The sequence below is a fragment of the Artibeus jamaicensis genome, unplaced genomic scaffold (assembly GCF_021234435.1).
Source record: "Artibeus jamaicensis isolate MK-2021 breed Jamaican fruit bat unplaced genomic scaffold, CSHL_Jam_final scaffold_1019, whole genome shotgun sequence".
Taxonomy (NCBI): domain Eukaryota; kingdom Metazoa; phylum Chordata; class Mammalia; order Chiroptera; family Phyllostomidae; genus Artibeus; species Artibeus jamaicensis.
The window spans coordinates 19220687-19233098 of record NW_026522025.1 but is presented as its reverse complement, the minus strand read 5'-3'; the positions used below and the strand labels follow the sequence as shown (position 1 = coordinate 19233098).

Below are 12412 nucleotides of genomic sequence, written 5' to 3'. Positions count from 1 at the left end.
AAATCTCTATATTTTTATTAACCAATGTCACCCCAATATACTCAATTAAAAAAAGAAAAAATGTATGGATGTAAAAAATCTTTTTTAAATTTTTTAATTTAATTATTGTTCAAGTACAGTTTTCTGTCTTTTACTCCCATCCCAGCCCACCCCCTCCAGTGCTACCAACCTCCCTCCCCTTCCCCACCCCCTTAGTTTTTGTCCATGTATCCTTTATACTTGTTCCTGTGAATCCTTCCCCTTTTCCCCTGAAATTCTCTCCCCTCTACCCTCTGGTCCCTGTCAGCCTGTTCTGTATTTCAGTGTCTTTTGTTATATTTTCCTTGCTTGTTTGTCTTCCTGTTTAGGTTCCTGTTAAAGGTGAGATCATATGGTATTTGTCTTTTACCACCTAGCTAATTTCACTCAGCATAATGCTTTCCAATTCCATCCATGCTGTTGCAAAGGGTAGGAGCTCCTTCTTTCTTTCTGCTGCATAGAATTCCACTGTGTAAATGTACCATAGTTTTTGGATCCATTCATTTACTACTGATGGGCATAAAAAAATCTTAAGAAAACAAATACATTTATACTACCATACTCTATTTATTGGTTCATAAGTTTACATCATTTGTTTATAAGATGAATCTGCTGTCAGCACGAATATCAATATTGTTTTATATGATAGAAAACACTATAGATGGTGTGCATATTACTTACTTTCATCAAAAATGAACAAATAATGTGAAAAAATAAATTCATATTGATATACAGGTGTAATGATTCATGCATTGATAATAAAGAAGCAGGAATATGATTGCCTGATGGTAGCCTAATGTAAGATACATTTATTTCACAGTACTAAGAAAATCTCCAAAAAATGTTCCAGTATATTTATTGAACAAAATCTGCATGTAAGTGGGCCCATGCAGTCCATGCCTATGATGTCCAAAGGTCAAATGCATATGCACACATACACATATGTATGCATATCTAGATATAGGTAAAGAGATTATGTTGTGAGGAATTGACTCATGTGTTATACAGGCTGAGAAGTCCCACAATCTGATGTGTATAAGCTGGAGACCCAGGAGAGCCAGTGGTGCGGTTCAGTCCCAGTCTGAAAGCTGAGAACCAGGGGAGCCAATGGGGCAATAGCCATCTGGAGGAGGTCTTAGCTCAGCAGTCAGGTAGATAAAGGGTGATTTCTCCCTTCCTCTGCCTCCTGTTCTCTTCAGTCACCTAAGGAATCATATGAGGTGAATCCACATTGGAGAGGGCAGTATGCTTCCCTGAGTGTACCAATTCAAATGCTAATATTTCATGGGCACATCAAAAAAATCTTGTTTAGCAAATAACTGGACACTCTGTGACCCAGTCCACCTGACACAGAATTACCCCCACACTCCATCTCCTGTTCCTCTCTCTGTTTCTCTCTGCTTTGGCCACGCTGATCCCCCTGGTACTTCTTAAACAAATCAGGCTTGATTCAGCCTCAGGGCCTTACTGCAAACTGCTTCCTTTTTCCTGGAAAACTTTATCCAGATAGCCACATTGTGAAGTCACTCATTTATATCTGTTTTTCTTAACCTTACCTTCTCAATGAGTCCTAATAAAATTACCCTACATAAGATTGTAATTTATTCTTTGCTCTCTTTTCTCTTACCTTGCTGTATTTTTACTATATGGAAATTACTCATTTAGACTGTATACTGCTTATACTGCCTTCCCACCCCACCCCCCACTTTATCACATCAGAAAGTTTAACTGCTTTGGGCCATAAGAAAAACCTGACAATTATTGATGGCTCAATAATTATCTGATAAATAAAGGAATGGCCATATTATAAAAAACATTTCAAGTGTCCGTTTGTGCCATGCTTTGAGCTCTGGTCTCTGAATATATAGATTGAATCAGCTCTGTACCTGCCTTTAGGAAGTTAACAAGGAAGCCTGAGCTACTCATAAACAATTACAAGATACAGACAGTTTACTATGAGAGAGTTATAACAACTACTTAGAGAAGGGAAAACTGCTTCCAGCCAGAGAAATAGGGAAGGAGTTAGAGATGGTGACACCTAAGTTGGTGCTTGAACTGTAGAAATGAGGAAGAATAGTATTTCAAGCAGAAGAAACCACAGCAAAAAAAAAATCTCTAAAGAGCTAACACATGGGGAGCAGACAGAAAAAACCCACAAAATATTGAAAGATCTCAGGCTTTTTGAATCAACCTGCCTGACTTCAAACCCAATTCTACAACCAAGCAGCTGTGTGATCTTAGATAGATTACTTAACCTCTCTGAGTTTCTTGCAGTTTTTAACATTTGTAAAATTGGGATAATGCCATCTAGCTTAGAGTATTGCTGTGAGGAAATCATGAACAAATCATCACCTAGCCCAGTGACTAGCTCCCAGTGAGCACTCAGTAAATGAGAGCTATTATCGGAGTGCAATTTGACTAGAGAACAGATGAAGTGTTTCTCTCATCAGTGCCATTTTCCAATAGGAAGCAAGGCCCAAATGTATTGCATTTACTCTACACTTCCTGGGAACATTCATCTATTGTCCAACTTGAAAAATGAGGCTGAAAGTGACTGACTAGTCTTTTATTAGAAGGATGAAACACGGAAAATGTGATGCATTGGCCCACCAGGCGTAAGATTACTTTGAATATAAAAGGAATGGAAATATACACGTGTTACATTTCTGCTGAAGATTATTTTAATTTACCCACAATTTATTTGTTTTCTTTTGCTTTTTCAGTTGCTCCTACAATTCAGGAAATTAAATCTGGCACCGTGACCACCGGACGCAGTGGACTGATAAGATGTGAGGGTGCAGGCGTACCGCCTCCGGCCTTTGAATGGTACAAAGGAGAAAAGAAGTAAGGACTTTGCGATGGTTATTGTGTTCCAAGCACTTTGAGCTAGTGTTTGTGTTTCAGATACTTACTTTTGGCAATTTCTTTAACTGGCTTGAATGATTCTCAACAGCCTCCTCGCAGGCAAGCAAGCTGAAGGGGCCCACGTGTGAAGTAAGAGTTTCTAACAGCATCCAGAAGAAATGTCCACTTTGGTTTATGTGATCTCAGAAATGCCTGTAAATCCTTCATCGCTCATTGTTTTATTTCTTCTCCTCCCTTGTGAACCAGCACACCCCTGCTCTTGCTGGCAACCCTGTTTAATTGGGAAGTAAACCAGCTCTTGAAGGGCCCGGGCACAGGCTCCACGAGAGCACTCCAACAGCAATTGGAGCTGCCGTCTCTGCCTGGCTTCCTCCACGAGCCTCAGCCCTTTTACCTGCCTCACTCTCCCTCAAGACTTTCTAACATGTTGTTTTATACCTCACTGTGTTTTAGGTATTTTGTCTCTAAAGAGGCTGTAGAGGAAATAAAACACATGGTTAAAGGACTATTCACCATAATTTTAAGGCTACTCTAATTTCAGCCCTCTATGGTTGCTCCCTTGAGAAGACTCAGAAGGCCTTGGCAAGGGCTGTTGAACAAGAGAAGTCAGGACTCAACTGCTTTCCCTTTATTTTCAACCAGTAAGCTCATTCAAACCTCTTTAGCTTGTCTTATCAGCCATTGAGTAAGAGTGGTATCCCTGTGAACAACTAGAAGACAGAATGCAGAGAGAAAGCTATTATCTATACTATATATATTTTCTTTAAAACTAGGGAGGGATGTATTCAAGAAAATGTTATGTTGAACCATGACTGTGCTTTTACCTTTTTTTTGCAGCTATTTTGTATGAAACCTCTTCTACGATTTGGGATACGCAGATTTTCATTCTTTTTACTAATGGATTAATGCTGTTACTAATTCTAAATCTAACTATCTGTGGCTTCATGGAAGCCCCCATATTTTTATGTATTTAGAATAAGATAAATGGTACAACTCTCTCAGGTCACCTTGCCACACCCTAGAAGATTATGTATCTGCTAATGCGACCTTTCTCAAATTCTGATTATCCAGGTTGAGATATTTTCAGTCTGTAGTTATCTTTATGGACAATCATCAAGATAAGTGATTTGCAATCTGTTGAAAGTTATGAAATTCTTTATTCAAATGCAACGTTACATGGAGGCCTCAAAAGTAATATCTATGGAAGTAACAATTTCATTGTGTTACTTTCAGTACCGAACACTTTCAGTAGTGAAAATGTTATGGTAGATATGGGATAGGTGACTGGAACCTCATTCTGCCTGTTTAGAAGTCTCTCTTCTCTAGTATATCCTTGCAGCTTCACACCTGCCTCACTCTCCCTGACCACCCTTGGTCAGCTCCCTGACCGCCCTTGGTTCTCCATAAGAAAATGTGTTAAAAAGTGAGAAACTATTTATAGTTTCTCACTATTTATTCTTTTAAATAGTGAGAAACTATTTTATGTATCTTTCCAAGTAACTTTTAAGTTTGTATCATTCCTTTCCTAAAAGCTAACAGTTATTCCCAGTCATGCAAGTGAAAGCTCATTTGTTAAAGTCCATTTTGCTCCCGAAATTTTATGAGTTAATGTCCTAAATTTGTTTTTTGCGTATTTGGTTTTTTGGGTTTCTCTTCTTTGTGCAGGTGCGCTCTCTGTCTCTCTCTCTCTCTCATTCTTCCTTTCCTAAATACAGCAATCATTAAAAAAAAGTCTACAACAATCCTTACTTCACTTTTTGGCCCATAGAAAATATAGCAAAATGCCAATTGATGCTCAAATCATAACTTCAGTGATTTTCTTCCTACTGAGATGGACTATAGTTTTTATTAGATTTTCAAAGAAGTTTAAAATCACTCCTATAAAAGGTACATTGATTTTCCCCAATGTCCCTCGGCAATACACTTACATGCCTACAGAAAATCTAGGAGCTGTGAAAATCAAATGCACTTGTAAAAGGCAAATATATTTTCATTTCAGAGAAAAGTGTACATTTATCATTTGTTAGGGTTATAGTTGAGTATATACTTAAATTCTCAAGCACCACTAGAATATATAAATTCTTCTCAATATTATTAGTAAAGCATATTTCAATATTTGTAGGAATTAGTATAAAGAAAGATTCCAGTCTCTGAGTAGTTGGTAGACTCACTAAGTGGGTCTACCATGCTGATTACAGAGCCCAGGTTATTCAACTATTTAGCTCATCAAAATGAAAAACTAACAGGCACCTACCATGTGACAAGCAGTGTTCTAAATTGTTAACAACTATTAACCAGTTTATTTTTATCATGAAATGATCAGAGAGATACTATTATTTTCTTCATCTTGCTTGGGAGAAACAAAAACAGTATTTTTTAAAAATGTGCACAAGTTGATACAGTTAGTGGCAGAGCTGGGATTTGGCCCTAAGAACTCTTGCAAATCTTCAAGTGGAGTTCAAGTAACAAGTTAACCCAAAATTTAGCAACTCAAAATAGTACGCATTCCTTACCTGAAACAGTTTCTTGGGTCAGGAAATCAGGGGCAGCTTAGCTGTATGTTTATGACACAGGATCTCTCATTGGGTTGCAGTCAAGAAGTCACCTGGGCCTGGTCTTTTGAAGGCTCGAGGATCTGCTTCCAGGTAGCTCACTCACATAGCGGCACATTAGTGCTAGCTATGGACCTCAGGCTCAGTTAATCGCTGTGTGGACTTCTTCCACAATCAGCACAGGACTGATGGACTGTCAACGTGACGTGGCAGTTGACTTACCCCAGAACTAGTTAGTGATCCAAGAGAAAGCAAGTTGGAAGCCACCATACCATTTATGATCAAGTCTCAGAGGTCATGCTCTGTCATTTCTGCAACACTTGATTGATGACACAGGGTGATCCTAATCAGTGTGTGTGTGTGTGTGTGTGTGTGTGGAGGAGCAGCAAAGGGGCATGAGTATCAGGAGGGTAGAATCATCAGATGCCATCTTCAAAAATGGCTGCCACAGTCTCCCTCATGTATAATTGTTTTTGCTAGAAATATTAGCCACGACATTAATTTATCACATTGTTTAGATAAGCATCATGAGAATGACTCGGTTTAATACTCATAATTAGAATATTATCTCTTGCTATAAAATGGTCATTTTTTTAACACTATGGTGTTTTTCAGCATCTCTGGCAGGGACAGTTTGAACTTAATTTTACTTCATATACGTTTAAGTATTGGGGAAATTAAAGTTGTATATTCAATTATACAGAGAGAAGCACAAATTTATTTTTTTTTACCTAAAATAAAGAAGACTGATAAGAGAAAAATATGCATTCCTGCTGTGAAAAGACACTTTTAGAACAGGCAAAGTACTATTAAGCAAATCATATTTTTGATGACATGAAATTAAGTTAATCCCTGGTTTAAGAACCATACATTCACTTATGATTAAGACTATAAACATAAATTAAATTTTAATGGACTAATGTTTAAATAGGTATTGCAAAAACATGGGATCTGTATCACTCTGTGAAGATGTCATTATCCTTTATCTTAGATCAGAATTTTGCAATTTGCTTCCTTGTTTGAATTCCCTTCTTCTTTTAAAAATATCTCCAATCCCAGCCTGAGGCCTGGAAAGACATGCCTACTGATTTCTAATGACATTTAACTGCTCCAGGCCTTTTAAATAGTATTTTATTTGCTTTGCTTATTTTTGGGCAAATGACCAATAGTAGCAATTCTTTTTCAAATTCTTTAATAACAATGATATTTCTTTCTTAACCTTCCATCATAATTTAAGATTGGGATACAAAAGTTACAAATGAGGTAAATACAAATTAACTCCATGAATGAAAAGCACATAGTACATAGTAAAACATGAAAAAATTTTCAAGATATCACTTAAAAACATGACCAGATACATGTTTTCTTGGTATACCTAACAAATTGATATTTTGTATTTGATGGTGAGTACCTACAATATTTGACATTTTAAGCAATAAATTTTAAATCAAATCTATGCATTTTTAAATCATCTTTACAACCAATATCAGGTCAGTATAGCTCTTCTTTTAGAATCCTGTTAATTGTTTAGCTTATGCCGTGGCTTTAGAGGAAATGTGATAAGCACTACCATTTTGCTTTGGATTAGTTATCTATGTGCCTGAAAACTTCATGCACAGATATTTATAAAATGTATTGAGGTACCATTGAATGGGTAGGAAAAATGTCAAAATCAACCATGTGGATTGCAGAGTACACAGGTAGGATGACGTTTTTCAGTCAGGTTAGGTTTGCACTTCTGGGAATGATGATTTTTCATTCTTGCTTTTACAGAAGTGAGATGAACTTGAGAAATCATAATGAAGTGAAGTGACCTTTCCTCTCCTTTTTCTTATTCTAAATATATACTACCCCAGCACCTAGACAGGCCATAAATTTCATCTGAGTATTCACTGTAATAAAGGAATATGAGAAAAAAGGAGCTTTTTCCTTTCTTTTATTTTCAAGGAAACTAGAAGATAAGTTAAAATATTCCTCTATTTTTACAGTGTTCCTCTTTCCTTACTGTATTTCATGTAATTTATTTATGTCAAAGGTAGGCATACATTACATTTGTATAACACATTGTGATATTCAAAGGATTTTCATACATGGGAGTTTTGCAATATTTGCGCATTTTTACATTTCACAGTCAACTCTTCAAATTTGGAGTGGTGCGTGAAAGAGATAGAAAAAAGAAAGATATAAACATATAATAATAATGATGCAAATGGTGTAGCTTTGCATATTACTCATCTACAAGTTTCAGAAGGACATAAAATGGGACACTTTGTTATTCTTTTAACTGGTTTTCATTCCCATATAGTTCTGACAGTGTATCTCTCCATTTTAAGTGATAGTCCCATGTTAAAGATGAGTGTTTAACATAACATTGTTCTAAAACTACTACTCTATGTGGTGCTCAGCCATGGGTAGTGATATAAAAACAATAGTCTCCGACACTTTTAGAACATATATTTCTATGAATAAAATTTAAGTCTTAGCAAAAAGCTACCAATATGTGCATACTTACTTACAAATCATATAAATTAATATCTGAACTAGTATATTGTATACAATAAGTGAGGTAAACAGATAACATTTAAAAGATGAAATACTAATGGACATAAATTAGTATTATTTTAGGACATGATTGGAGGATCTTCCTGTCATTTTCTTCCCACACTCCAACAGGTTGCTTTGTACCCACCTTGAGGTTTTGCCTCCCATTTGGGAGACTCTTGTAAGGTATGGCAGTTTGAAGCAAGGAAGTTTAAGGAATTTTCAAGGCCAATTTTCATGACATGCAACATGTAACTTTTACCCCACATGCTGACTTTACACTCTTACTTCGTATATTGCATAATTCACTCTACGCAGTCATACCTATTCCTTGCATCATTTTAACTGGATTACACCTGAGGGAGGAAAAAACCTGTATCTCATAAAGGTTAAACAACTTTTGAAGGAAAGTACATGATGAGTAAAATCTAATTTCTAGGAAACCTTGGGAGGTGATGATTATGCTTCTGGCCTTGGTGGTGATGGTTTCACAGATACATGCTTATGCCATATGTGTGAGTATGTATATGTGTGTGTGTACACACATATATACATACACACACATATATAGCTTTGTATATATCATATGTACAATACAGGTTTGGGCAACAGTAAATTTACAGTTTTGAGTATATGAAACAAAGTTCATTCTCATATTGTTATTTACCAAATATTGTATTATTTTCCACACAAACAACTATAAGCCTACATTTGCCAAACCCTGCATAAACATGTACAGCTTTGTATATGTCAGTCATACCTCAATAAAGCAATTCTTTTTAAAACAATAAGAAACAAGAAAAACTCTAAATTCTCTGACTCATATCAGAATATCCCTCATCTAGAATTTACTCCACAATATTGAGTACTCAGAAGAGCAGAAAAAACTAGAAATAAATCTCTTCTCTTCTCTCTCTCTCTCATACTCTCATTTGCAAAGCCATTCTTACAAGAGTGAGCAGATACATGTTTTTTTTTTAAAAAGATAACTAGAAATAACTTATTACCACCCCACATTAAAGGTGTTTTTCTTGCTGAGCTCAGATTTTATTTTTCATTCAACAATATACATTCGGCATCCTATATGAAATTTTTAAAAGGCAGTAAATTCCCCTATTGAAGAAATTTTAATTTCTAATGTTATCTCATCATTATTATTGTTTACTTATTTATTTTTATTTTATTAATTCCTTTTTGTTGATATTTTACTTCTTTAATGAGGCATCTGCAATAGTGTCAATAGTAATAAAAGATTTTTTAAAATAACCAGTCTTATCAGTATAATTCCATCACCCCTGTGATGACTTTGTCCTCTGAGGTCAGGAAGGTGATGGGAAATATGTGACACAAGTGGGAACATTTCAACTGTTGAGCACTTGTCTCTGTAAGGCAAATTCATGCTGTTGTACTGAAAACTTGGAGCTCATCAGACAATGCTGAAAGTGGGCCATGACCAGTATGCATCTCCTGACTTAGAGTTTATTATTTGTCATAAAAATCACCACAGCAAACTAAGTCAGAAAAATCCTAAGGGAACTCTAAATCGAGTCTGGTAAAAGTGTGCAGCAAGGGTCTATTCAACTCAAATCAGAACATTAACAAATGCTTCAGGGAAAGGGAGCTTTTGTGCCAGACACCAAATGGCGAACAGCCTTCTAAGCATTGCAAAGGGTCAGAAATAATCACAGGCAAGAAAAGAATGTGGGCAATGTCATGTAAGCATTATTTGGAGAGTGTTTTTAATGCCTTGTGGTGCAGGACATGAAAAGAAGCGAGGTTAGAAAGGCACTTAGGGTGAGAATCGGAAGGTCTTAAATGTCATGATAAGACATTTGGACTTGATTCCACAGGCATTGGGAAGGCATTGAAGACCTTTTCACAAGTAATAAAATGATCCCCTCCCTGACTTACAAAATATTTCTTGGAGCAGTTGGGGAAAATAAGAGGGAAAGATATATAATTGACTAAAACTAGGGTATTGGTCATTCAGTTAAGAGGAAAAAAAACAGAAAGAGAGAAAAGGTGGTATTTGTATATTTCAGTGATACAAAAAAATGACAATTTGAGGGTGATTCCAAGTTTTCTATCTCAATAACAAGGTGAATGACCAAGCCATGGGCTGAGGCTGGGAACACAGGAAAAGAGATTTGGGCGGGATCAGGCTGAGTTTGGTGTGTGACACAATGAAACAGAGGTGTTAACACTTGTCGTGAGCAAGGGAACATCCTCAAAAGGAGTCATGTGCACACGCATCTGTCTTTCCACAACGGCAGGTTTATTAGGGGAGACTTCCCAATAAGCCGATAGAGTTACACACAAGTTACACACAAGAAGGGAAGCTTACACGATAGAAATGAGTGCAGCGAGCCTTGGCTGGTGTGGCTCAGTGGATTGAGTGCCGGCCTATGAACCAAAAGGTCATCAGTTCGATTCCCAGTCAAGGCACACGCCTGGGTTGCAGGCCAAATCCCCAGTAGGGGGCACAGGAAAGGCAACAACAAATTGATGTTTCTTTCCCCCTCCCTTCCTCTCCTTTAAATAAATAAAATCTTCTTTAAATAGTGAAAAAAAAAAGAAAAGAAAGACAAATGAGCAGAGCGAGCATAGGGCCAAGTCCTGGTCACTGGCCGTATCTGCAGGTGCAGAGGCAGGTCTCAGTCTCAAACTAGGCGGCTGTAGAGGCAGCACATGAGTGGTGGAGGGGAAGTCCAGCAGGATCCGAGCAATACCCAAGCTTGAGCATTGGGTGGTTTGTGCTCAGAGTCCTTATGGTCCCCCAGGGGTGGAGGTCCCATTTGTGTTGGTGTCCAGATGGAGTCCTTGTCCAAGTGCCCAGACTTGAGGTTTGGGACATTTCAGGCCCTTTCCAAGGGCATTTTTGTTACACCCCATTAAGCTCAGTCCTGACATAGCACTTGACCTAACTGTCATGGCTGACAGTGGCTCCAAAATGGATTGTTAATGAGGTTCAAAACACCCGCTCTGCTCTTGCTGCTCTACACAGCACTGCATACACAGCCCCACTAGTACAAGTGGAATATGGTTGTGTCCTTAAATGGATACAGTTTTAAATAAATATCTGATCTTATCACTCTGTACTTGAATCCTTTCAGTGTTTCTTCATTGTCCCTAAATAAAGTCCCTAACACCACATTATGGCATGGTAGGCTGCCTTCAGGTTCTGGCCCCTGTTTACCTCTCTGGCTATGAATCTTCATTCATTCTACCCTCTCACAAGAGGGACAATAGACACCTAAAATATTTTAATTCCAAAATTGTGACATGATCTTTGTCTTTCAGGACTTTTCATATGTTGATCCATTTTCTGATAAAGCCCCTTGCACACATACACTCAGACCTGGTTGCCTTTGGCTGGCCTTAGTCCACTAGTCCTAAGTCTCAGCTGAGATGTCACCTTCTCCAGGAAAACTTTTTTTCCTTGCTATTGGAGGAAGTTCTCCAAACGTACCTCCATGAACTTAACTATCAATGCATAGTTCACCATTGTATGAATGCATTCTGTGATAAGAAGGCATTATGTAGCCTTGTAATAATAACAAAGTAGAGTCATTCTTATTTTAATACACTTTCAAATCAGTTAGAGGATATTAGCACAAATGCATCCTGCTACCCTAAGTTGAGAGATGTTGGAAGCTGGTCTCTGTGGCTCAAGTTGGACTCCTCAGGATTTCATTTTTGGGAACATGGTCTCTGTGAAATGGCTGTGTTAGTATATTGCAGGATGAAATCTGACATTAAAATCACGGACGCCTTGATATTAGAAAAGCAGTTCAAGCAGAGGGGAGAAATCCAGTCACAGGCCAGGTTGTCAGGGACACTGGATTCACTGCAGTCGGGAGAGGAGTGGCGCCTGCAGTGCAGACTTTGTGTATTTGATGTAGGGTTAAAAGGCAGTATCTTTCCAGCACTGATTCAAACTGTCACGGAAACGCAGCCCAAAGGTCTCTAATCTAAAATTATTGATTTCATTAGAATTGATAAAGTAAATAACACATGCATTTTAAATAGCCTCATAAAGTCTAAATCATTAAAGTGTCCTAATATATTGTAATAACATTAATTTATTCAAATGTGCAACTAAAGATAGATACCCCTTGGGGCTAAGACAGTGATGCATGATCTTCTTCAGTCTGTTCTTAGGAATAACTGATATCATATTGTTTTTGAGCCTTGAGTACCAAGCAACACGAAAACCCAATAGGTTGCTATAGCAGCATGTTCACATAAATTTTCATTTCTCTCTAGTTTCTTACTCTTCCTTGCAACTTTTTTTTTATCATCCCTGCACATCTGTGAAAAGCCTAGATGAGGCTGATAATGCACAAGTAATTGATACTGAGTTTGGCACATCTTAAAATCATGATGCCATGATCTCTTCAGTCACTCTCCTACATTTTCTCTTTAAAAATAATTTC

General features: G+C 37.4%; 1 protein-coding gene across 2 annotated transcripts in view; it reads left to right on the top strand.

Moving 5' to 3' along the window:
• Positions 1-12412, top strand: part of NEGR1 (neuronal growth regulator 1) — an 836437-nt gene that overhangs the window by 625974 nt on the left and 198051 nt on the right. For both annotated transcript variants that reach the window (XM_053655407.1, XM_053655406.1), the window contains one exon: positions 2742-2862. In XM_053655407.1, coding sequence (XP_053511382.1) covers positions 2742-2862 — 121 coding nt within the window. The remainder of the gene's footprint in view (positions 1-2741; positions 2863-12412) is intronic.